General features: G+C 38.4%; 1 protein-coding gene and 1 long non-coding RNA gene across 2 annotated transcripts; one reads left to right on the top strand and one right to left on the bottom strand.

Moving 5' to 3' along the window:
- Positions 1–1,354: 1,354 nt before the first annotated feature.
- Positions 1,355–5,969, top strand: LOC114460311 (FXYD domain-containing ion transport regulator 5-like). Its single transcript, XM_028442240.1, has 8 exons — positions 1,355–1,475; positions 1,651–1,776; positions 1,864–1,914; positions 3,113–3,172; positions 3,462–3,491; positions 3,569–3,643; positions 3,737–3,782; positions 5,416–5,969. Exons 1-8 carry the CDS (start codon positions 1,370–1,372, stop codon positions 5,435–5,437), a joined length of 516 nt encoding a protein of 171 aa, XP_028298041.1. The 5' UTR covers positions 1,355–1,369; the 3' UTR covers positions 5,438–5,969.
- Positions 5,970–7,861: 1,892 nt separating this feature from the next.
- Positions 7,862–18,460, bottom strand: LOC114460312 (uncharacterized). The gene is made up of 8 exons (XR_003673581.1): positions 18,305–18,460; positions 13,008–13,068; positions 12,603–12,641; positions 10,956–10,982; positions 10,273–10,334; positions 10,097–10,165; positions 9,899–9,941; positions 7,862–8,756 (listed from the first exon to the last, which is right to left on the bottom strand). It is a non-coding gene; the product is annotated as an uncharacterized LOC114460312 (long non-coding RNA).
- Positions 18,461–27,707: the final 9,247 nt, after the last annotated feature.

Here is a 27,707-nt window from a genome sequence, read left to right as displayed (position 1 = left end):
TTTAAACACAAGGTAATTTTTTAAAATGTGACATTTTACAAATGTTACATGTTTTACAATGACTTAACCAAAGGTTATTTGTTAGAAGCTAGTAAAAAATTAAAATGGGAATTTTCTATTAAATGTATTGAAAATGAAGCTGCAATAATTAGGAGAAATTAAGTGTTTCGTGTTGAAACCCTAATGCTGTGTTCACACCGAATGCGTCTTCTGCGGCACCGGACGCATCTGCAGTACGAAACGTACCGAAGGGTCTGCAGAATCAAAAAATGTCCCCATTTGCATCATACGCACGTCTGAAACAAAGCCCCGCCCACCAACGACACATCCAACTCGGTGAGTGTCACTGCCGGCTGAAGGGAGGAGCTGCGCTCCTTTTTCTCCTCTCATAAATAAACCGGTGTGATTAGTGTGAACAGACAACATTTTCAACTCTTGCGAATGTGAGGGTGTGCAAATATGCGTAAAATCAGGAGCTCGCTCACACGGCCAACGCACTAGACGTGTGGATCGCACAGAACCGCCGCACTGGAAAGATTTTGCATCTGGAACTCATCTATCCATTGACTTTGTATGTAATCTAAACGTACGGACATTTCGTGATGGATCCGGTGTGAACGCAGCATAACATTTCCTACCATTTTAAGTTACTGCTAGCCTACACTATATCATGTCCTCTAATTAATTAAAGCCGTAATTATTGAGTATTTAACAGTGCTTTTCTAACTGGTAGCTCTTTGGACTATGCATATATGAAGTAGTTTACAGATTCAGAAAGGTTGATTACCCCTGGACTATATGGTAGTGCTGTGATGGTCTACTAGTAAGTATAAAATATAAATGGATAAAGGACTACTCAGCTTTGATTTATACATTTTAAGCACTCAGCTTCTCTTTGTAGTTACAATTTTCAAAAAAAAATTGTTTGCCCAAGCATAATCAATACTATCAATGAAATTCATACGCACTTTTTAGATTGGCAGACTGATCAAAATCAAAGACACTTAACTTTGATTTATTCTACCTTTGATCAGGTAGCTTGCTATGGGTTCATTAAAACCGCAGCATTGGCTGCATGGAGTTACGTGGAGCCTGGTTTTAATTGGGAGCTGCCAAGTGAGTAAACAACGCTCCCTCTGTGCTGCAGTCTAACACAACAACTCTCCAGTCTGAAGTTCCCTCACAGCCACTCACAGGCCTCTTTATCCTGCAAAGCTAGACTCAGTCTGATGTTTACCGTCTAATAGGACCACAGCACAGCATTGTCTGGAGAAACCTGAACAATGAAGCACAATGTTCGACTTAGTAAAATATACTGTTTGGATACATTACTGTGGGTTTTGTCGGGTTTGGATACATTGAGATTAAAATGTGTGTTTTTTTGTCCACAGGGTCAAAGGCACAGGCTCCCACACTTGCATATCAAGCAGATAACACCAGCAAAGATGGCACAACCATCACTGTGGCTTTAAATGGTACAGCTCATAGAAAATACACAAAGGTTTACGTAATTCCAATGGGGTTTATGAAATGAATGAACAGCACTAAAATATAGAGTTGGTTGGGCTAAGTTTGACTCTCTGTCCCTCCATTTGTTTCTCTCAATGTCCTACAATTTTCTTCTACTTTGATGCTTCGTGTGAGCAATAGGTGGAAGAGTGGGAAGTAGAGTCACCAGAGGAGTCAACACTTCCATGGAAACTCCTGAAAAAACCACAAGCCAGTTCACTGGCAACGCAGTTGACAACTTCACTGCAGAAGCAAAGACTTCAACAGGTAAAGAGTTGTTTTGACACCAAAATGTAACTGTATTACAAGGACATGATCCTGTTTAAACTCAATGTCATTTTTTGTAACTGTCAGTTCCCAGTGAAAAGATAACCACAGATCAAAGCAAAACTACATTTATTTCAGGTAACATGTTTGACATTTTCCCTCTTGTTGAATGATTCTTTGAATCTGACTGGTAGATAAACTCCTGCTCACCTTGACATGACTTGAATATCCACTTAAGCCATAATAGAAGAGCCAAAAAAAAAAAAATCCCTTGATGATCACAGAAAAGGACTGCAAGCTTTGATGTGCCGTGACCACTAGGGTTTGGTAGGCACCCATATATGTTTCTGCTGTCAAGTGTTAATTCAATTCAAATCAATTTTACTTGTATAAAGCAATTTCCAACAAAGTCATCTCAATGCGCTTATCAAAATATAAAATCCATAATAAGAAAAAAAACCCAACAAGATCCACATGAACAAGTATTTAGCCATCTAACAAAATCAACATCATAAAACCATAAAAGAAACATAAATAATTATTTAATATAGCCTCCATACTCTCCCAACAAGATATATCTCATGACACGACAGCACATCCATTGTTTGTGTTGGAAACTGGAGAAAATGACAACAACAACTTAGAACAGCCTCAGTGAGGAGCATCCACAAAGCCAATCCTTCCTTTTATACCATTCACTGTGAAAGTATGAAACATTTTCTGACCTTACCTTTGCTGAAGGTCTGGTAGCTCAGGTGTTGGTCTCCCATCTTTTAAAAGCTGTCGTTTTTCCTCATAACAAAGTTTCTTTATCGTCTCTAGCGCTGTCATCATGACTGTAGTGTTATCCCGCCCACTAGCTAGAAACATAGCAGCAGCGGTCACATGATATCAATTCACTAATTCATTAATGTACTGCTATGAAACGCACAAAATGCAGACACTTTCAAACTTATAGGTACTGTAGGCTATTGTAAATGGAAAAATAAATAATTTATAATTATATAATTAAAAAAAAAAATATAATTAAAACAATAATCAAAATATCAATTCACCCTTGGGTAGGCAGTGCCTACCTTGCCTACCCTGACGGCACGTCACTGTTCATATGTCACTTCATATCTCCTCAAAGACTTTTTCTGGTAAATTTTTTTGTACAAATGTAATAAAAAATATAAATGCATTTGCAGTTTAGTAAGAAATCTGTCAACACTTTAAATGGTTTTGATGCACAAATAATGGCTATGAGTTACAAATGTACCATGAATATAGAAAAAAATAAATAGTTTTGCGTCAATGATACTAATGTCTTCTATTATATTTTCTGCACCAACAGTGACATCCTTCTCTTCTGTGGAAACCACCAAAAGTGGAAAGATTACACCGATTGTATGGGGTAACTAAGTTTCTTACCTTGAATGCCTCGGACACTGCAGTTTTATTATCTCAGCACAGACAGTATCAGTATAGTCTATGCTTTCCAAACAAAACTCGTGGCACAGAGGTATCTTATGCCAACAGATTTATGCTTGGTTGTACCTTATGCAAAAAGAGATAAGGATGTGTCCTCATGCTGGACTGGCTTACCACAGATAGGGTTTGGATTTACCATCAACATTACATCAGACCAGTCAACCTGTGCTTTGTTGAACCCTTTTCTTTCTCTCTGCACTTTCCTCACGTAGACCCAAAATGGGATGAAGGTTTCACCTATGGTAAGAAGCTTTATGTTTTCTTTTTTGCCAATATTATCTAAAATTGTGCACATTTGATGTGAGCTTCTCATGTCTAGATTATACATACCTGCGATCCATTGGACTGGCCATTGCTGCTGTACTCTTTGTCATGGGTATAATGGTCCTCACTTGTAAGTATTTCAAACATGAGGTTGCATTTTTTTGGGGTATACACTGCAACGTCCATTCACCTATTCTGCTCGTTGGCTTGTCTTTGGGTTTAGGTGGCAAGGCGTGCCGACTTCCCAAGTGTCGCAGTAAGTCATCAAGGTAAGATTTTTAACAAATCAATTACAAAATGTTTTCTTTCTTGTCATGGAGGAAAATGTAGAGAAAAAAGCTGGACTATGAATGAATGTGCAATTAACAAGTAAATTATAAAACAACATAAAAGACCTCAAGTAATATAAAATCAAACTTTTCCAGAATACTGTTTCAATGGTTCAGAAAATTGGATCAGATGGTAAAGGAAGTCTTTGGTCTGCTACGTTTCTTCATGAGGAGAAGGTTTCTCTGGTGTGTTTATACGCACGTGTGCACGAGTGTGTGCATGTGTGGTTTCTGTGCGTACGCCCTGTGATGAGCGGGCAACCTGTCTAGTGTGCACTCTCCCTCAGGCCCTGTGTAAGATGTAAGATGTGATAAGTTCCAGCATCCCATGACCCCAAGATAAATGCCAGAAAGCGCTTGGTGATACACAAAGCACTGCAAAGCAAACTCTCAGCCGTAACCTTTTTGTACACCATTGCACTCAATGTTTGAATGTTGTTTATGTCCTTGAGGCTGAAGTGACAGCCATGATATTCTTTTGAGCAGATATGTCTCCGTGGAAGTGGTTTGATTTGGATTCACATTATTTGCAAGGAATCACAAGCTTGAGGTTTCCATTATTCAAACCTAAAACATTCTTAATGAAAATTAAAACAAATCAGCCAATAAATGTACTGTATTTTTAAAATTATTTTCCAAACTCAAATCATTATTATGAACTCTAACCCTCTACTTCAGTGGTTCCCAAACAGGGGTACCTATACCCCTAGGGTGCAGGAGCACTTTGCAGGGGGTACTCGGAAAGATTTAATTAATTTAAAAATAATCATGAAATGTTCCCAGTTCCTAAATTCTCTACAACTAACACTACACATTTCTCAATAAAATACTAGATGTTCTTGTAATTTATTGAAACAGCATTATTTTATGCTGTAGAGGCCAATTCATCACACTTCTGATAATAGGAGACGATAAGGAGACCATATTTACATACTATTAAAGTAATCACATAAAAATTACATTATTCTATTTTTTTTTTTTTTAATAAATTCCGCTTTAAACTCCTTTCGCTGTTTGAATTGGTAGATTAAGCTTTAAGGAACCATTTTTTATGACACAGCCCGCTCTTCCACAAATGAAAGATCATATGAAATTATAGAGAGGGTACTTAAGAAATGGGTGGGGGGGACACAATTTAACAAAAATGCAAAGGGGGTACATGGGACAAAAATGATTGGGAACCACTTCTCTACCTAAAACAACTGTCAGTAGCAAATAATCAGATAATGGGAAACCCACAACATCTTTGGACTGCAGACTAGTGTAGTTTATGTGTCATGTGATGAATATTTTGTAGAGCATTGCGAGTAACTCTGATTGTAGCTTTCTGCTTAGAAACAGCAGTGGAACGATATAATTTATATCACTCGCTTCCAAATGATAAATGGAATACAATCAGTCACTTTGGACACAGCTCAACAAAATGCTGACTGAAGTCTCTGAGATGATTAATAGATCAAAATGGCTTTATGCAACTGCAGAACATGCTAAAAGTTTCTCTCATATTGATGTTTCAAAGGCATCCTGTATTACTTGAATGGATTGGATTTCATATGTTTTTGGTCTGTTATAGGTCTTATCGAGTGGCCCAGTAACAACTAGCCTGTAACTAACCAGCCAAGCCACCAACCTACACCATCAGGACAAAAACACTCCATCACCACCTGGCAGCTGTTGTGTGCACGTGCAAACTGCAATGTGTCATCATGGAAAGCCAGTGACCAAACAAGAAAATGGGACTCTTGCTGACAAATAAAAAAACCAAAAAAAGTGGAACATCTTTTGTAAGTGTATGAAAAAGAACTGATTAACTGTTTTTGAATAATGAGTTATGATTCATGTTTTAATCTCACCTTCTGACATGAAACAGGCTGAAATTTAATAGTCTTTTCATCTTGTTAATTGCAACATAGCCATAAGCTGCTGGGATTGGTAATAAATGGTTTGTGGAGTAATCATGTAATTTCATAACAACCCAGGGTGGTATTTTTGGCAATAGAGAAATGAATCTGGGTCTTTCTCATCTATTATTTCCTGTACACTGTAACTTTTTCATTTAAAACAGAAAAACTGAAATGTATTAGAAGTAGAAAAACTGTGGTTAATGTATGGTTCTGCCTGTTTGAGTAAAGCTTTAGACTAAACAACAATTATTGACTCATTACTTTCACACCCATGTGGTATTACCAAGCAAAGCCATTTTTTTTTTTTTTTCATATTTAATGTTAAAATGAAAACAATCCAGAGTCGTTGTGACCATACAATATACATTAGTAGTCAACTATGAGAGCATTTGTGCAAAGTGAACCAAAGATAGAAGCTGAGAGTGGTGTGTGTGTGTGTGTGTGTGTGTGTGTGTGTGTGTGTGTGTGTGTGTGTGTTGTGTGTGTGGTGTTGGTGTGTTGTGTGTGTGTGTGTGTGTGGTGTGTGTGTGTGTGTGTGTGTGTGTGTGTGTGTGTGTGTGTGTGTGTGTTTAACAGATCACGTGTTGGCAAAATAACCATATTACAAATACATACTTGACTTGATCTGGATACACAGTAAAAGTGCACATACATTAACACGGGTATTCAAAACAAAAAATGTTGATTTCAAAATTATTTGCAGCAGATAGACCCTATTATGGCAACAGAGGGTGTGAAGCTTAGTAGTTAAAGTATGTGCAAATGATTATCCAGGGTGCAGCCAGGTCTGCCTTGCTCTCTCCACAGGTAGGGAAAATGTCCTGATCACACCCTGCACATGGGAGCAGACCATATTTCTATGTTCTCATTAAATCACTGACTACTATTACTACTATAGTAGTACTAATGCATTAGAAAGATGGAAAGATCTACTGTTCTAATAGGACAGAAGACCAGCATCTTCCATGTGAGCTCTTGTATTATGTACAATATTGGATAAGCGTTGGGTTTGTAACCCTGCTCATGTCTGTCGGCCTTCAAGGTAGTTTTTCTGACCACTTACACAGAAGATAGAACTAGGCCAATTTTCACTTAAGGTAGTTTGACAGGGTGTGCTCAAGGCATAAAATCAGACTACAATCTTGTAAATGAAACCCGTTTCCATCCTTTTTCCCCTCATGTGCATTATGCTTTTTAAAACAAAACCCCATATGACAAAATTTCCCAGGGAAGAGACAAAATGCTCTAAAAATAGAAGTATGTTTTCACAATTGGCAATAATTAGAAGTTAACATATTAATGTAGTATACATGAAACTGTGAGTAAAGAAAAAATAAAAACCCTTTAAAAGCTACATGTTTCGCAGTCATTATCAATGAATAAAATGAGAAAGGAAAAAAAATAAGATTACATGAGGACGTAACAGTTGTTTTTGCCTAAAAGAATGATGCAGGGTGGATCAAATACCCTGGAGAATACTTTGTTGGACTATGGTTTGTTTGTCCAACACAAATAATAGGCAAACGTAATGACTACACAAACTTATAAAGGTTGAAATGTTTTGCGCTGCATTCCTCCCACATAAGTATCCTCCCTTTGAAATTCTGAAATAATGAGATCTTACTGAGCAAAAGTGGACATACTGTACACTCAGCACTGCTGATATTTACACAAGACTACGTAAATGTCCTACTAGTGATCATATCTGCCCTTTCTTGTCGGTTAGATAATCTGGGAACCATAGATTTCAGGATAATAGAAGAATTCTATTTTGCACCATATCAAAGGCAACTGTTATTTTCCATAACGGGACAGCAGCCAACTACTGTCATAATTGCCATAATTAGATGCAAGATTTAGTAGACGAGAAGACTAAGATCATGCTCCAACAAATCCAGAGTTTAAACTGATTGACTATTGTCAGTGTTGAAGACTCCATTATCGCTCCTGATTGATAGTTGAATGCTGACTTTCCTCAAACTTTAGTCAAGACGCAAACAGAATGCACCCAGTGTGCTACAATGCTAGAATCTTTTATGCATACTATGTTACTGCTTTCATTGGAATTTAAATTGCACAATTCTTAAGCGGAACAAAGGTGGTGTTGGTGTTTTCCCAATCATCCCACTTTAGTAAATTCGTTAGGATTTTATTCCTCGCTCACACCAAGCTTCATTCTACATACGTGGGAGGCATCAATCTAACTTTCCAAAGCATTCAGAATTCAATTTACAACCTGCAAGACGGAAGTGAATGCCTTTTAGTGCAAGACGGGGTAAAAAGAAAAAGCAGCATTGGTTGGGGCAACATTCATTAATTTGCAGTATTCCAAAAGGAAGAGCTCAACACAAGTTTTTCTTCCACTGAAGTTGAAAAGACACTGCTCATTTTCATTCCTAATGGGCCAGGAACAGAGTATGTCAGACAAGTGAATAAGAAAATGAAGTGAGCACTATGGTTTAATTTGGATTAGCACGGTTTGTCTCGCTGAACAACCGTTTCACGCAGACAGTTCTGTTCCACATGCTCCGAATCAAACGCAAACACAGTTTCATTGAAGAACTGGTTCGCATAATTTCTTGTTTCAGAGCTCTGGCTGTGCTAGATTATCCATTTAAACAAAAGAAGCTTCAAGCCATATTTATTTGCTTTGATTTGGATTCCTCAAATAGAATCCAATTAGATGGTTTGAATGTGTTCCAAATGTCCTAAATGATGTGTGTGACGTACAAACCGATGGGACAAATCAAATGTACACAACAGTGGAAAAAAAAACAAAACATTGCATATGTTAAATGCAAAATGAGGGTTGTGAAGGATTGAGCACTGAGCTGAGAGGATGTAAAGCAAGCTGTTGTGCAAAGAAGTCCAACTGTCCTGAGTCAAAGAGTGGCCATAAGGCAGCTTGATGCAGCGCTCGTCTCTGGCCCGTGTGTTAGAAAGCTGCTTCTTCTCTGTTAGGGGCTAGACGGCCCCTTTCTGGTCCTGTTCTGTGGGCACTGAGTAGATCCTGAAGAACAAGAGATACACAAATAACAGCTAGGTCACAGGAGAAGAGTATGAGGTGAGGAACAATGAACATTATGCAGTCTTGTGGTATTTTTAGGCACTATGTTATTTGTTTGTTTCCACTACTAAAGAAAACAGAAGCATCCCTGTATGTTGGCTTTCCCAAAACAGAATAACTATCTCATGCTGCACGGTGGTGACAAGTTCACGATGACTACATCATCTCAAAAAACATCTCATCCCCAGGTGGGACTTCTAAACCTTGCCAGGCACTGTTGATCCAACAAGCCAAAGGTTGCTGTGTGATTAAGCCTCCTTTCTACAGAGCAATCTGTCAGCACACATACAGCCAGAGCTGACTGCAGCCCCCCTGGAGGCAGCACGTAATCCTGCAGAGGAATTTAACCCTTGATTTTTGACTTGGGTGTCTCTACTTCAATAGAAAGCAAACCTCCAAAGAGTAATTTGAACTTTTAACCCTCTGATACAAGCAGAAGGTCAAAATATTACCCCTTTCAAAGCTAACTAAATAAATCACTCTGTAAACACCATGCTTAAAGTCAATTGCAGTTGAATAATCTTAAGTGTGGAGAGGGCCAACGCAACGTGAGTGTGTCTAACTGGTTTAGGCTGTTCTGCTGTATGGTTGCCACTGGCCGATTCCTGTCATTAGGTCATGATCATATTCACAGCACTGCTTTATTCCTGAGTAGAGTTGACTGCAGCATAAAGGCAGGTTTGGTCCTGTCCTATGTGGTCATACATATGCGTAGGCCCTGTCTAAAAGGCTATTGTTTAATGCTTCAGATGGATGAATGGATAAAGGGGGGTGAAGCATTCTGGTTGTATTACTAATGACTAAACAAGTCCAGGCGAGCTCAGATGGGTGGGTGCTGATTCTGATTCACTGGTGAGTATTTTCGACTGGTTTTAATGTTGACAAGTTTGACAATCTAGGGCAAAGTGGCATGAGCAATGAAAAAAGCTGTTACCTACTAGACTGGTTCTGTCACTTAGTGTCTGACTTAGCATTAAGTGAAAACATGAATTTCTCAACACACTTGTGCAATATAAACTTCTTGAAAGAGAAAAGCTTACGTACTTAATACTAAAATTTGCATCTTAAAAGTGATTCCAACTTACCCTTGCTGCCGACTGTTCATTTTGCGCCTTATTAGAAGAATTGCTAGAAAGAAAAAAAATAGCATTTATAAAAATCTATATTTACTTTGGCAGAACTGTTGATTTTGCTACACAGCTGTGTTTTTGTCCCCTGTAGGACTGGGAAAGTAGTGCTTCATATTTCTATGACTAATACCTAAGTATTTTAATAATACTTACCGACTATTGCTGCAACTGAGAGTGTCAAGACAGCCACTGCCGCAATAATGATAATCAGCGTCAACTTGTCTTTAAAAAAAAAGAAATAAAAAGTGGTATATTCTTAATATTATCAGTTTTATGTTGCCATTTTATTAATAGAATATTGTGCAGTATACTTAAATAAACTTGTTTACCATTTGAGTTTCATCATAACCTATGGTCTTGTCCACAGCTGTGCCAGGAAGTCCACCTCGCACTGCAAATTGAAAACATATTTAAAAAGGGAAGTTTCTACTGAACATCATTCTGCAAAAAATCATGTGTTAAAAAAACAAACTATAACTGCAACCAGTTCAATTACACATTTTATTGAAAAATCTAAAATATGAAAACCTTTTCTGTATTTACTGAGTAAGATTTGAGCTGCATAGAAGTTGTTTCTCCAACAACAAGCAGGATGTATTGCTGCACTGAACAGATCTGTAATTCTACGCCGCGCCTATCAAAGCCCAGATGAAGAGTGGCAGCGTGAAGCATGGACAGAGAAGGAGAATGCCAATGTTTATTAGCTAACCGACAGGACGGCAAAGATGTCGACGTGCTCATTGGCCTTTCAGCGGAATCCACAGAGCCCCACTAGAGAGCTAATTGATTCCATTCAGGGTTTAATGGTCGAGGGGAGGTAAAGCCAACAGGGGCCACTGCCTTTCTCACATCTCAAAGGACTGTAGCAATCTCCCCACAATGCAGAGTTACTGACAATAAGTACAGATGGCCTAGCTGCCTCCCAAACTGTCCTCTGGATGGCTGCCACTACTGTATGCGGCAATAGTCGGACACTCACGTTTACTAAAAAAAGAAGAAAAAATAAACATACCACTTTTCTGGACTGAATCCTCATCATCTGCAAATGGAGAAAATTGATTCATATTAAAACAAACACAAGGAAAGCCTTTTATTGTGAGCAGCGTAGGAGTTACTGCATTGCACAAAAGAGAGGATACAACAGTAATCATTGAGCTACACTATTGATCAGAAATCTTTAGAAGGCAGCGAAGGGCCAAAAACGACAGGAAGCGCAAAATATTATGTGGTGTGAATCAGCATTGTCCACAGATAATTACATGTCCTCATGAGTAGCAAAAAATGTTCCTTTATGATTTGTTACTGTTACGGCTGGTGCCTTATTGTGTTTACTGTGTTGGTGGAGGAGTGAGAGCTCTTCCACAATGTAATATCTATCCAAATGAGCAGGACAGCAGGGAGTGGCCATCACCAAGGATGCTGATTGGGTCTCCCCAGGGTGTGGCCCTACATAAGGACTGTCTACCCCAGAAGCTGGTGGAGAGCAGTAGTGGCTGTGTGACTCTCCCTTGCTTGCTGGCCACCAAGAGTGTATCTGGCTGTGGGAAGTGTGTGTGTGTATTCAGTGTCCCTGGTTTACCCAGCGTTTTGAGTTATTTCCTTGTATTCAGTGTTCCTGGTTTACCCAGCGTTTTGAGTTATTTCCTTGTATTCAGTGTCCCTGGTTTAACCAGCGTTTTGAGTTATTTCCTTGTATTCAGTGTCCCTGGTTTAACCAGCGTTTTGAGTTATTTCCTTGTATTCAGTGTCCCTGGTTTAACCAGCGTTTTGAGTTATTTCCTTGTATTCAGTGTCCCTGGTTTAACCAGCGTTTTGAGTTATTTCCTTGTATTCAGTGTTCCTGGTTTAACCAGCGTTTTGAGTTATTTCCTTGTATTCAGTGTTCCTGGTTTAACCAGCGTTTTGAGTTATTTCCTTGTATTCAGTGTTCCTGGTTTAACCAGCGTTTTAGTTTGAACTGTACCTGGAATTATTGTTTATATTTTGTAAAGAAGCTGTAGGGGTGAGCTGCCATTTCATTTTTTTTTTCTAGTGTTTTTGTGTATAGGCTTAATATAGGAGTTTATTTATTATTTTGGCCTTGGTTCACCCTGACGTTTATGCTTCTGTTTTTGTGTTTAATTGTTGGGCAATAAATGACCTTTGCCTTATTCAATTCTCTGTGTTTCTTTTAAATGTGTTTGTTCCTACCCTAGACTAGGGACGTAACAGTTACCAAAAATAACAATGGCAAAACTCAATGAATTTCAGGAAATATGTGGCTTCACAAATATTATTCATCATGAATAGACAGCTCCTCGTTTTAAGATTAAATGAGTAAATATTTTTTCAATTTGGAAATGAACACAAGTAAGCATAGTTTCCCAGTTAGAGCAATCCACGAGTAATCCAAGAGTAATCAAAATGTGTTTTTAACAATATCTACAAGTAATAAAAGAGACAAAGTGATGCAACAACTTCATTGATGCATTAAGTGTCTCTACATTAGCCTAAATGCAAAAATAAAGATAGATTTTCTCTTTTCTTCTACACTCCTACATTGATCTTGTGCAAGAATTCCTGATCTTTCTGAGATTACAGTATCCTAACACAAATGTAAGCAAGTTAGACGTTTTCCTAAGTGCTGCTGCTTTCCTAAATTTGTCCAAAACATACATACCATCTTCAAAAGCTGACCCTTCGAAATCGTCTGCAACACCTGAAAATGGGACAAGTTCACATTATATGACATTTTGGAATCAAATCTGTCTTTTTTTGTTAAAATACTTAAAATGGTGCAGCAAAATTTGGCAACATTCAAAGGATGTATGTAGGGTCACCTGTCTGTTCCACTTTTTCTCTCACCTTACCTCTAGTAAAGTACATCATTAAAATTCTGACTGTTGCGCCCTTAATTAATAGTGGCTGTGGAATTCAGTTGTGAAAGTACAAAACTCTTGTTGCATGCTGAAGATAGGCTACAGTATTTGCATGGAGGCAGTGGAAGTAACCAGTGTGGCACAGGGATGTACAGATCATGAATAGAAGTTTATCAAGGCAAAGCGTAGCAGCAACTTGAGCTTACCAGTAACAGCTGGAAGCAGAAGCAGGAGACACAGGAACGGCAATCGCATCATCTTCAAATGCTGCAAGGGAAGAAAGACACCAAGTTATAAATATCTGCTATTAATATTCAGTCATTGATGTGTTGGAAGTCTTGGAAGTTTTGGTCTTGAGATGGGGTCTGATGGAAAGCAGAGACGCCGTCTATTATTAGGGCCTGTGTGAGGGTTTTAGGATAAGATACTGCTAGTCAGTGGAAAACTACCAAGTTTTAAGCCAACCAGTCATTGCTTCTTTTTCACCAGTTAAAAAATATGTGGGCTAATCTGGGATGTGATCTAAGGGAACGATGGAAAGAGGGTCAAAACATAACAACATTTTCCCTGACGCTCAGCAGAAACAGTGTTCTGAGAACACACTTGGCTGATAACAAGTGTCAATTCATCATTTTCCCATCAACCCTATTGAACGCATGGCTGCTCTGACATATGTAGAGACAATTAAATATGCAAAACTACATCTAAAAGACAACATTTGAAAGCAAATATAGAAAAGGATAATTCCCTTTGTGTTCTAGTTGTTATTGTTAGGAAAACAACTTCCTCGTGGCTCGGGGCCCAAAACAAACCTTACATCCCTTCTGCACCACCACCAGCGCATAGATGTGAAACACAGCTGTTTTCATGCCGTCAAACAAAGCCCCATCTGTGTCCAACACAATACCAATGTTGATAATTGTAAGTGGGAAATCACAAAAACGACCTCCTCTTCCACTGGAAGTTCCGGATACAGCCTCCATGCTCAGGGTTTAGCCATTGAAATTGGAAATGGATCAGGAACCAATGGTAATGTATGCCAAGTTGGAGACTGTGCACTTAGGGAATGCTCCTATTGACCTTTGTGCCACATGTTACTCAAGGCATGCATGTTCATTGTTTGCAATGCCCATTGTGTCCTGTTTCCTTATGTTTGATGACTACGTGGAATGAACCGAAAAGACCTGCAATGGGAATGTGCTGCTGATTAAATATGATAATAAGACCAACAAACCCTAAATACATACCCGACACAACACACTGTGTAAAGCCAACTACTAGTTACTGCTTTATAGCTACAATTTAAGGAACAAACAATGTTCCCTTTTGCAAGTGCTTGATTGTTAGGGAACTTTTACACATCCATAATGCAAATAAGGAACAAAGTAATACAAATTTAGCTTATGTAAATTGTTTGCTACAGCCATTGTAGAATACAACACCCTGGTCTGCAGCAGCATTATTCGTGCACTAAAAGGCCATACTGGCATTTTGAACCATTTTAAATATTAAAATAAGGATAATTAAACAAATGGCTGATTGAGTTTGAAGGAGTTTACGTGTGTGCTGTTCTGGCCTTTTGAATAGCTGAAGTAAATCTCCAAACCTTCACAGCTGCAAATAAAATCCCTTTCTGTATCCAATTTGCTGTTCAGTCTCACTTTGACTGAAAAAATATGCTGATCCAATTTGGAAATGTTTATCAACTCAGTTCACTGCCTCTGTATCCAAATGGTTCCTGACGCATGCAATACTTCTCAAATTGGGTAATATATTCTAGCGCATTTGAACGGTGACTAAATTTGCTCCTTCATATCACATGCAATTTGCGACAAATACTAAACCAGAGGCATGCCTATAAAGTGCCTTTAGCTGCCTTATAGCTGTGGTTGCAAAGATCATAGATGGTAAATGAAGGAATCAACAAATCATGTAAACCATATATGCTACAGTACTGTAACAGGCATTCATTGTGCTGCTGCTGCTGCTGGAGGAGGGAAAGTAGGTCTCATTTTCATCCCACCTCCCTCAAAGCAATTTCCCACTGACAGGAATAACCTGAAACCTGTCTAATCACGTTAGAAGACCTATGAACTTCAGAATCTTGTGTAAAATGTTAGATATAAATGAAAACACTCTAGATTTAATGTATAACTAAGGGATGTCCAAACATTTTTTTGTAAATGTACATAAACGCAGCAGAACAGACAACCAACAATCTCTTTAATAACTTTCTGCTAAACCACTGTGCACGGCTGACGAAGACTTTGACACCCATGATAAAAATCACAACTGTATAAAGACATCAGAGCCGCTGAGTTTACAGAAAAACATATACAAGTTGGGAAAACTTGACTGCAAAGCTTGGCAAAGATTCCTGACTACTTATGTCAAAACAAAAGCATCTTACGCTTAAAAACAATGATGTAACAAGAACAGAAGAGCACTCAGTTTGTTATTTGCTTCCAGTCAGGTTTGTAAAATTGGATACCAATAGTCTGGTCCAGCAAAGAGAAATGTTTCTTGAAATATTTACTCAACAGTCACCTCAACAGCTGCTGTTTATCCAAGTGAAGCCGAAACCATTTTATTTTTCCTATAGCTTTAACACGCTCAGCTGGCTCGCTACACCTCAAAACAAGTAACAAAGACTGCTGATGAAATGAATAAAAAACCTCGCAATACCTTTCTCAGTTAGCTGTGTAGATCAAGCAGCAATCCTCCTTGGAAACACAATGAGTGTGAAAGCCACACCGTTAACTCTAATATGAAGGTTTTAGGATTGAATTTTGCAGCAGTGGGCCATTGAAACCAGCAGAGTAATAACTCTGAGGATGTGGGAGTGTGTGCGACAATGATGCACTTCGGTCTTGTAAACCCATATCCTGTATTTGCTTGCACTTCCCTCCCTTTGCATGTGTGCAGCCATTGTGAAACAGTGAACACACACAAGCTCCAACAGATCAGTATTATCTAGTGCGTCATGTATCCACGTACTGTATGACACTACTGTGAACAAAACATTGGAAAACATAGACTTTATCAGACTAAGACAAAGCTGTTGTTCTATAGCATCAGAACACCAACTAAGTGAAGTCACACTGAGGGTTTCTGAGAAAAAAAGAATGCAGTGTAACCTCCTTGACACTACTTGATGAAACTGTGGTTTTAACCCAGAGATCAAAAAAACCTGTGTAGTAGGCTTGACAGAATAACAAAAGGGGGCATAACTATCTAATTAAAAAGTAGTATCATGATCTCTGTCACAGAAAGAATACGTACAGAACTTTAACTGAATGATGATAATCACAAAAGACAGTAGGACGTGGGCTGCTGCAGTGCATCATACCAGGGTTTTTATTTCCAAGTGCACAGTGTTTAGACAATAAAGACTGAAACCTAAGCTGATAGTGTATGCCATTGACTTCTAAAATAAAAGATCTACTGTTGTCTGGAGGCAAATCTCTGATTCATGCTGGCAGAATGACAGAGGTTTTAAAAGATGCTGGAAAGAACTCGAACTTGGTAAGGGAAGAAAGAAAGAAAGGAATGCAATGGAAATATGGAGATAATTCCCTGAAAAAGGCAAACTGCAAGAAAGTCATTCTTCAATCATTCATTTGAGAGCATCTCTAAAACACTAGCAAGAAGGGTAGGAGATTTTAACTGTTTTTGATCCATTAGATAAATATATACCATTATATGTTTTCTCTGTCTCTGCTGTGCAACAAGACACTCACCCCCTGATGCGCATCAGACGACTCAGATGAGCTAAAGAATAAGGCGACTTGTTAACCAGAAAAGCTTTGAGCTTCTGCTCAGTTTGCCCACTTCGGGGAAAAGCTCTGTTCTCACTAAACTGGGGGATTTTCACGGTATCTTAAACAGACCCCTTAAGATAGTCTCAGTGGAAAATACCCTTGTCTGGCTGTGGGTAACAGTTCGAGACATTTCCTGAAAATGGTGCGGTTACAGTGCTGGTGTATGGTAACAATAAGACGCTTTATGATTACGTCTTTGCACACATGTGTAATGCTGATGATGTTGAAGAAAAAAAAGAGTGGCGTGTGTGCAGTGCCCTGCCTGCACAGGTGTGCTCCAGCTGTCATTACACTCCGTCCATTGTCCAAAGCAAATTGTTCTCAAATAAGGGTACGTGTACCCCTAAAGGTACGCAATAGCACTACAGGGGGTACTTAGGAAAAGTGGAAAATTACAAATAAAGTGTCAGGCTTGGTCCCACCCGAGGTGTGAGATGACCGGAAATGAAAAAAATTATAAAAACAAATCTATCTAGGGTTTTTCAACCTTGTGGTAGGGACCCCATGTGGGATCACCTGAAATTTCTGAAAAATTTAAATAGATTTTTGATATTTTTTAAATTTATTTTTTATTTTTTATTAAAACAACACACAATCTTAAACAACTGTATTTCTATACTTTCACTTTGTGAAATATAAATCTAGTTAAACTAAAATGCAGTAAGAAAAAAATAATAATAGTCTGAGCTCAAACATGATCAAAAACTAATTCTTGAAAAAAATGACTTTGGGGTCACCAGAAATTCTTGTTATCAAAATGAGGTCACGATCCAAAAAAAGGTTGAGAACCACTGGTCCAAAAGAAGGCTGCTGCACTTGGGAGTTCTTCAAAGTAGTGGTTCTAAAACTGGGGTCTGAAGACCACCAGGGACTCTAGCTATGTATAACTACATATAGAGTCCAATTCAGCAATAAAACAAACATATTTTCCATGTATAGTATTAATACCGGACTGTTGCTCAATTGCTATAAAATCATAAAAAACATAATTTGTTTATTGGTAATACAATAAATCATTTTGATGCTATATAAAAGACTAGTACAGCCGCTCTTTACGACAAAGATCTTAAATATTCAAGTTGAAAAGTTCAAAGAATAGGTCATTCCTAAGGCATTGAGGGCTAAAAATGATCTCTGTGTCAGAGGTCCCTGGATCCAAAACGGTTTGAGAACGCCTGTTCCAAAGCATGTTAAAAGCCAGTAACATACATGTAGAGAACTGGGAGTTGGTCCATGTGAGCTGTCCTGTTGAGCAACGTGTTTTTGGTGTGGCGGGTATACCTGCTAACCGTCTATTTAATTAACCTCAGGTGCACTAAACGCCAGAGTACAGCTCAACTAGTTTAGCAGCATGTCAGCTTTCCTGAGACCACACTTTCAGTTCCAGGCGTTTTGTTTGCTTAGTTTGGAGTCAACAGCATGTGGCTCAGTTTCAACTAAAGACAGCTTTCCGTAGTGTGCACCGCTGCAGGGGATTTTCTGTCTTTTGTTCCCACTAACACCTAACAAAATGACATTTTCTGTTGAGAAAACCACACATAAACCAACATGCATGTAGAGATAAGCATGGTTTTTGGGGAACTCAGTTTTTGGGGGAACCAAAGCTTTTTCTACATGTATGACACAACTATCATCTGAAATAAGATCCTACAGTTCAAATATTTGCTGAAAGTTAAACTTACATTTAAAATGAGTTGTTCTTCAGTTCGTCCTTTCCTCTACACACTGTAGGAGCGTTGTGGTTCCCGCTGTTAGATCCTTGTTATCATAGGAACTGCCTGTGTGTGTCTGTGTGCCACAGGTGTATACTCGTAACTAGGGAAAACTGTTCTCAATTGGCTGTGAGCTTGCTGAAATATGACACCACTGGTTTTATCTGTTCTGCAGGTACACGAGCCTGGGCACATTGCGAAATATGCACACAATGAAGTCCTTAGGGCCAACATGAGGTTTGGTGTCATTGATGATTGTACATTGTGTAAAGAATCATTATATCTGCATATTTCTCCAACCAGTCTTTGTCTGTTAAGAGTTTTATCATTTATCGATGTGATCTTTGTACCTGTTCACTGTCATTTAGGGTGTGTTTACAAACACGCATGCACGCACGCACACGCAAACATTAATGCTTTTCATCGGACTGTATGAAGACCATTGGTTTATTCAGTGGTTCTCAAACTTTTTTGGCTCAAGTGCCCCCTTTCTTATACAGCCTAGGTTCCCAAAGTGGGGTACGTAAATTGTCATAGGGGGTTGTGAAAAAAACAACAACAACATAGGAAACTAGAATATAAATAGAGCTGTTAACGTTAATGCTAGGTTAATGTAAATGAATCAGAATTAGAATCAGAATCAACTTTATTGGCCAAGGGTGTATGAATACACACGAGGAATTTCTTTTGGTGACCTGTGCTCTCTCAGGTAGTGTAACATTAAATAATAACAATCAACTACAATAAAGAAAAATAAATAAAAAAAAGAAGTATAAACATAAATATAAGAGTAGTTAGACTAATATGTGCAAACTAAATACAAATAACAAGATATATAATAATAATAATAATAATAATAATAATAATAATAATAATAATAATAATGAAATAAAATAAAAATACAATAATAATAATAATAAGATAATAGTGCAGTAGTGCATTGATGAGTAGTGCAGGTGAACATTTAAATGAAAAAACTATGTCCATGAACATTTTGCAGTGACAGGTTGTTCCAGGGTTGATATGTTTAGTTCCAGGTTATTTCACAGTAACAGAAACAGGTCTGACACTCTATGACTGTTTAGAGTTGATCAGAGTGACAGCCTGGGGGAAGAAACTGTTTTTATGGCGGGTAGTTTTGGTGTACAGTGATCTGTAGCGTCTGCCGGAGGGGGAGTTTAAACAGATTGTGTGCAGGGTGTGAGGGGTCTGCAGTGATGCTACCTGCCCGTTTCCTGACCCTGGACAGGTATAAGTCTTGGATGGAGGGCAGATCAACACCAATGATCTTTTCTGCAGTCCTGATTATCCTTTGTAGTCTGTGTCTGTCTAGTTTGGTTGTAGATCCAAACCAGACAGTGATGGAGGTGCACAAACAGACTGAATGATGGAGGTGTAGAACATGATCAGCAGCTCCTGGGGCAGGTTGAACTTCCTCAGCTGTCGCAGGAAGTACATCCTCTGCTGTGCCTTTTTCCTGGTTGTGTCTATGTGGGAGGTCCACTTCAGGTCCTGTGAGATTGTGGATCCCAGGAACCTGAAGGAGTCCACGGTAGCCACTTTGCTATTCAGAATGGTAAGGGGGGGAGTGGGGGGGATTTCTCCTGAAGTCCACTGTCATCTCCACAGTCTTGAGCGGGTTCAGTTCCAGATGGTTCTGACTGCACTAGAGAGCCAGCTGTTCCACCTCCCGTCTGAATGATAGGCTAATGCTATTGTTAGGCTAATGCTAATGCTGGGTTAAAGTTAATGTTAGGTGAATGCTACTGCTAGATTATTGCTATTGCTAAGCTAATGCTAAGTTAATGCAAATGTTAGGCAAATGCTATAGCTGGGTTAAAGGCAAGCTACTGTTAGGTGAAAGCTACTGCTAGATTTTTGCTATTGCAAAGTTAATGCCAATGCTAGGCAAATGCTATTGTTAGGCTAATGCTGGGTTAAAGTTAATGTTAGTGAATTCTAATGCAAGGTTAATGCTAGGTTATTGTTATTGCTAAACTAATGCTAGATTTATGCTAATTCTAGGTAAATGTTATTGCTAGGCTAATGATACTGCTAGGTTATTGCTATTGGTAAGCTAATGCTAGGTTAAAGCTAATACTAGGTCAGTATCAATGCTCGGTTAATGATATTGCTATGCTAATGTTAATGATGATGTTAGGTTATTGCTATTTCTCAACAGGATAGGTAAAATTTACTGTCGGGCTACATTGTATATGACATTACATTATTATGTTTTTTAAGTGTGCAGGAGTTGGGGGTACATGACTTTGGGTTAAATGTGTGAAGGGGTACGGGACTAGTTTAGATGTAACAAATGCATGGATTAGTTTTTCAGCATCACTCTGGGCCAAGATATTCCTGATTTTAGAGATATTATGGAGGTGGAAGAAGGCTGTCCTTGAGACTTGCTTACTACTAATCAGACTCACTACTACAAGGGGATCCCACTGGCTGAGGTAGGGGGGCTGGAGAAGCCATTGCCTTGTGTGGTCAATCCACAGTGACAGCGACCGTGGTTGCTGGCCCTTGGAGCAAGCACCAAAAAATGAATTCAAACAGTGACCACTGGGGACAGAGGCAGCCCAGATATGAGTCTCTAAACATGGGATAATTTCACCACTAAGAAGGGGTGTCACAGGCTGGGACCCTTGATATGATGAGGTGCTCCAAAGTTGACTCTGAGGTCATTCCTTCAGTTCTCCCAGCTTTATCCTCCAGAAAAAATATCAAGATTCACACAGAATAATAACAAATGGAATATTGATGCATGGTAGAAACAGCCACCTTTGTGTGTGCCACATGGTGCGATGTCAGAGTGTGAGCAGGTGAACCATGGTCTTTCCAAAGAATGCCCAATGGCTCAATTCCACAGCTATACCAGCGTGAAAGCAACCCTAGTGTGGAAGCGAGGCTCTCAGATGTTGCCAGCAAGTGTATTTACTACGAATATGTCTCTGCCAGCATGTCCTTGGGCAAGAGATTGATCCATGTCATTCAGTTAATGGCGCAATCTACCGGTTGATCGTGGAGGCCTTTTGTGATTGCGCACGTGGGCCGCAAGGCCTCATAAATGAATGACAACGGTACAGTCACGTATACCTTTATTGAAACCTAACAATTCAGCTTTTGACCTTAATTTGAGGGGGCCCTAGCGTACCAATCTGTTCATTTACAACCTTTGATGAAGTGAGCAGCTGTATTTCGCTTCATTGCATTTTTTTAAAACATATTTAAATTTTTTTTTTAATATATTTTAATCAAATGTAGACATTTTTAGTTAAAGACACTATTTCTTTGCTGCGTATGAATGAGAGGGAGAATTTTTACGTTTTCACTGCTGATTTAAAATGTTTTTACTGCTGATTTAAGGCTGATTATTGATTTTTAAACTGTTGAACAGTTTCTATTCTATTCTATGCACTTTTTAATCATGCCTTATGTATGAAATGTGCTACAAATAAATTTGCCCTGCCTTAATATACAAATTTCAAATAATGATTTCATAATTGTAATAGTAATAATAATGATAATAATTGTAATAGTGTAAATATTAAAATCTAAACAGTAGATTGTGAAGAGCTTATATATATTCACGATATATTCTTGATAAGCTATAATTCCACACCCACACCTACTAAGGAGTCATTGTAATCTTTGGTTGACTTATTTCTAAACAATTAGGGTAGTATGCCTTGGTAGAAGTAGCTTGCGAGCTGAAACAGTGTGTGCACCCCTGGTGTAGTATGTAATGCATTTCATTTTCTGTAAGTCTGACTTTGCTTAGCTATCCAATATTGACGTATTATTCCTCACTAACATCTAATGTGGGGCAGTCTTTGAACATCTGGGAAACCATTGTCCACACTGTGTGAACAAATTGTGTGATAACTGATGATGTTTTTCTCAACCACCTTTTGTGTTCTCTTATTGACTATAAGACTCACTGCCACTTTGTAACGATGATATCTTTTGTTTATTTATTTTGCTGGACCGTTCTGTGAAGAAGTAAAATATGGTCACAGAGGGAAACCAGGGCCCCCTCGCCCCTCATTGAAAACAAAAGGATGCTCTGCATGGGGTGACACTTTTACTGTAAAGTTTTTCGAAGAAATATCTTCCAGACAAATTTAGACTACGCCATAGGTCTGTGAACAAGACAATGCTATTGTTCTATACATTTAACCTGAGCAGAATTGCCTAATAATTTATCTATAGAGCAAGGAATTTCTGTCTGTTTACACGAGAACGCTCACGGGTGAAAACAGCAAAATATTTTCCCAGATTTCCTTATCGTTTAGACTGCGCCGGGGTTTTCATGGGGTAAAAATGCAAGAATCCCAGACCACCTTCCAAAGTGGGAAACCTGGTGACGCGCCGCTGTCTCGCCACCGTGTAAACAGTATAAACGGCAAACTGCAGTTCTCGTCGCAAACAGATGACATCACAAGCATGCGCCAGTGGAGGTATATATATATATATATATATACAGTACATGTACACATACACCTACATATGCTACATATGTATATATTCATACAGTATACATACATGCATGGACAGACTGTATATATAGATAGTCTGCCCATGCATGTATGAATATATACATATGTAGGTGGTCAAGTGTACATGTACTGTATGTACACGCTTGTGTGTGTGTATATTGATATATGTACCAATCTGTACATAACCTTTTCCACTTTTATAACACTCATAACTTAATTGTAAATTCTGTTCCATACATATATATATATATATATATAATAATATATATATATATATATAGCATGTATGAATACAGACTTTAACAAACAACATGTGACCTTTTTATAAACAGTGATACATATTTGAATTCATGTCAGTACAGGCATACTACCCCAGTTGGTGGGTGTGGAATTATAGCTTGTCAAAAATATATTGGGAATGTAACTTTTTTAAATGTACTGTCAAGTGACTGATAAGCAACTTCTCACGTCAGTGCTGACAATCACAGTGTCGTTATCTCATCTGCATCGCAATGTCAGCTTAAAGGCAACCCATAAATTTCATCATTGCCATGGGCACCTTCACTGAGGAGAAACATAGCTTAGGAAAACAGTTTGTCATGTATCGATCCACAACTGTCTTTTCATACAACTTTAGGACAATTTTTGTCAGGTATGTTTTTTTAATAATGTTGATTTTACATCAATTTAAAAACCGGAGAGCAAAGTGTGAGTGTGAGAGGAACATATTGAATTTGTTTGCTTGTTTTTTTGTGAGGCGTTTCCTCGTTCTTATATTTGGGCACCTCTTTTATTATTTTAAAGTGCCCTAATGAAAAACACTAATGTTTCACATACAAACAACTTGACATTAAAAGACACTGCACAACATTATCAAAAGTCCATGAAATGAATTACCTTAAATAGAAAACTTTACGTGTATATCTATGTCTTGAAAGGTAATCAATAAAAACAACTAAACTAAAATTGTATTAAAAATAAACTGTGTGTGTCTTGCTATTTTGTTGCCCCCTGTCTGTTTCACACACATTAGCTGCACATACGAAAAAGCAATCCTGGTCTTTGGAAAAGCTTTCTTTCACCAAAACCCGAATAAGTTTGGCTTTTTAAGAAGTGGAATTTCACAGATGTGTCTATAGAACTGTTCAGTGTCATTTTTATTGCAGCAGAGCATGGAAGAAATTACAAGCTTGGTAAATGCACAGTCATGTGTTGCAAACACTCTTGGATTTAGGACGCCCACTGTTTTGTCTCAAATATTAGAAGTTGTTCCAATGATCTATTATAGGTGTGCATGGAAACGACTGATCACATCATACACTATTATCCAACAATGTCAACTCTTTCTTTGGATACACGGAGTTCATTTATCTTTGCAGACAGGGGCATTTTTCAAAAAGCAGTCTCTGCACTGTGTGCGTTTGTGGTAACTTAATCATTTTAAAGTTTTCCTGTCCACCTGGTTCACATTGAAGTTCTGCATTGTGCTTTGCTGACTTCTGTTGTTGGGTTTGGTTTTGTTTTGTTATTTTGTTTTTTTTACAAATTCTAACATGCTATGTGGCCACAGATAGTAGACAAGCATATTTACTACGGTATGTAAAATAGCGGGTTCTTTGTTTCATGTGTGACGTAAGTGAGAGCTAAATAAACTTCAAATATCTGCAACACACTGCCTGCTTTTACGGGATCATTTAATGCACTCCTTTAATCCTATTTCACAGCCTGTGTGTGTGTGTGTGTGTGTGTATTAAATTCTTTTATAGTGGGCTGATAGATTACTCTTTTCATGTCAGCTGGCACACAATGCAGTGCTGTGAGGAGCTGTAAGTATAATTAGCCTTTACTCTGTTACATGTGTTGTTTCATCAGTCTTCACCAGCCTGTTATAAAGTGTCAATACATGTAAATCAGGGTTAGTGTCGAGGTTAAAGTAAGATTTGTTCCACTGGGTTGAGTACATGAACATTTTCTTGCGTTTCCACTGAGTTCTCCTAGCTACCAATCCCTCAGTATGTGTGCTGCTGCGTGCCTTAAGTCCCGAGGTATTTTATCCATAACCCCCTGACCCTGTCACAAGGAATGTCAGCCCAACGCTTGGCACTGGTGGGTGACAACGCTGTTGTAAGTTGCAACCATTTCATATAGTTTGCAGCAGCAATACATTTCATTATGTAGATACATTTTCCTCTGACCTGTTAAGCGTGAAAACAAGCTGATGCATGACTCAGTTTGACTTTAACCTACAGTAACTCGTCTCGAACCCTGATTGTCTACATCGTATCACACTTTCCACCCATAACACCAACAATGGCTTGATGACTCCTAATAGCATGACTCACTTATTTCTAGACTAAGCTACAGCTGTTCTTGCGACACATGATTAACTCCAAAATCCCAGACCTGTTTGTTGTGTTGTTTTGTGTTTTGGGAGCAGTTTGGTAAAGCACATACTGACTCACCATACTCATCATACACCATGTGAAGACTTTGCCGTTTTGCCCCAAGGATGAGTGCTGCACCCTTGTTACCCAGGGCTGTGTGAGAAGAGGTTGACAATGCATGTTCTGCTGAACTGGGTGACACTTACTTGTTGTTTGTTTGTTTTTAAGTGTTAATCTTGGTTATGTCAACCCCTTGTTGCTTCTCTCTTTAATGACATCTGCCCCTGACCACATATACTCAACATCAATGCCCTTCAAAGATCACAGAAAGTACCTAAAATCTGTTGTCTTCCTTGGGGCTTAAAGGTGCAGTCCGCAACTCTCAGATCCCTCTCTCCCCACCGTCCCCGCTTCTCTCTTGCCCTGCCTCCAAACTTTCCAAAGTCCCTCCCTCAGGGGAGCTAACAAGGTAACATTAGTCTGACAGCAACATCACGGTAATATAACATGCACTGTTAAAAGCATATTACTGCAGCACTTCTCTCTCTGAATGTGCACACATCTCAGCAGCAGCAGCAACAACACAGTGGCACTACAGCAGCCCACACGGAGGCTGCTGTGCGCACATGAACAACACATGCACCACATAGTTCTAGTATAACAATTACAAATCAAACATAATGTAAATTAAGCAGCAGTAATTACCTTTCAAGCAGAACAGTTGCTAATTCCATCTTTCTATTCCTCCAGACCATACACTGTAGAAAAGATGGTACTCCAGCTCCTGGAAGGGGGCGGGGACTGTGAGCAACAGCTGTCAGATAGTCCATCAAACGCAATCCTGCCTCTCATTGGTTCTTATTGCTTGGTCGCCGTGCATTCTGCAATCTGCCAAAGGCTGCAGGAGGACAAACTACTAATTTGATGTAAAGCTGTCCGTACTTAGTGACAGCTTTAGTAAATATGACAAAAAGTCACTTTTATAAGAGTTGCAGACTGCTCCTTTATATTGCCCATGTTAAGCTAATTTAACTTTTCTGTGCTTAAACATCATAAAAGTGGTATTAGGGCTTCATACACATGCCCAAAGTGTTTTTTTTTCATTGATTCCCTCAATCATTAGTTAGAGGGTGATTTGCTCCTTTCTTACTGCAGGATGAGCCCAAACACCTCGCTCCAAATTGATGACGCATTCCCAATTTGATGACGAATTTGACGCAATTACATCTGATTATTATTAACATTTCATTTCAGGTTTAGTTAGGGGAATGATAATAATAATGACAGAGGAAAAAGGTATGGGCAAGAGGAAAAATCCTCTTATCATTTTAGAGCACTTTTCAAGGTTATAATATAATAATTTTTACCGACAAAACATAATAAATAAGCAACATGTTAAATTGGTAATTCCATACATACAGATTACCGCATGGGCAAAATGGGCACGTGCCAAGGGCCCAAGAGCTAATGGGGGCCTTGACGTTCAGAGTTTTTTTTTTTGTTTGTTTTGGGGGTTTTTTTTTACAGATTTTTTTGCAGATTTTTTTTTAACAGATTTTTACAGATTTTACAAAATCTAAAATCTGTATAATGTGACAAAGCAATCAAACAATGAACACGTATATGATCTGTATCATAAAAATTAAAAACACTTGAGATCCTGCGTCAATGAGGAAAACAAAATCCATTTCTTCAGGTACAAAATCTCTTTTGCAACAGACGTTTCGCAAAATGCGTTGCAAACCTCGAGCAGCGCAGATTTTCGCGAGAAAAGTCGTTTGTTGTGGTTGTAAACGATGATTCACAAGTATTGAAATTCTGTGACTTCACATTCAAACCATGCATGTGTGAATATTTTCTTTGGGTTTAAATCTTGAATCTACAAGTTGACATTTTTTTCCCATCATTTGTTATATGAAAAATAATTTCACATTTGTGTGAATTTTTTATACACAAGCTCACCACATTCTACGAGCTCTCTCATTTTGCAATATCTCTACCTTCCTATTAAAGCTGAAATCATGATGTTTCTGAATTTGATATGTAACACAGAGCTGAAATGATTGGAGTGACATGACCTCATATACCTTCTTTATCAAATATGGTACACAATTTTCAACACAATTTTACAAAAACAAAGATTTTGAAATATAAACTCATATCACACTGCCTCAACCCAGTAACTCGTCCTATTGATGTTTCAGTAAAAATGTGAATGTATTTCTTGCCTTAATCTTTTCAAAAATTTCTTTCTCTAAAACCAACTTTGCATCTTTCCTTATAAATGACGATATTGTAGAGTTGCTGGAAAGGCTTCTGCTGAACTAAAGTAAATTATCCTTGTATTGCATGTACATCATTGTATACACCGGATTTTTCAAGAAAAAAAACATCACATTGATCATGTAGACAGTTCCAAAACTCATGTAACAAATATGATACATAATGATGGCGTAATATACATTTTTTTTCTAGTTCAGGACG

This window comes from Gouania willdenowi, unplaced genomic scaffold, assembly GCF_900634775.1.
Source record: "Gouania willdenowi unplaced genomic scaffold, fGouWil2.1 scaffold_422_arrow_ctg1, whole genome shotgun sequence".
NCBI classification, from domain to species: domain Eukaryota; kingdom Metazoa; phylum Chordata; class Actinopteri; order Blenniiformes; family Gobiesocidae; genus Gouania; species Gouania willdenowi.
Note: the sequence above shows the minus strand (reverse complement) of the source record. Positions and strands in the feature narration are given on the sequence as shown.

Excerpts from the sequence above, each read along its gene's own strand:
- LOC114460311 (XM_028442240.1), top strand. The coding sequence starts at position 1,370 with ATGTGTGTTTTTTTGTCCACAGGGTCAAAGGCACAGGCTCCCACACTT. Across the intron at positions 3,173-3,461 it reads GATTACACCGATTGTATGGG|ACCCAAAATGGGATGAAGGT; the intron begins GTAACTAAGTTT and ends TTCCTCACGTAG. Across the intron at positions 3,644-3,736 it reads GGGTATAATGGTCCTCACTT|GTGGCAAGGCGTGCCGACTT; the intron begins GTAAGTATTTCA and ends CTTTGGGTTTAG.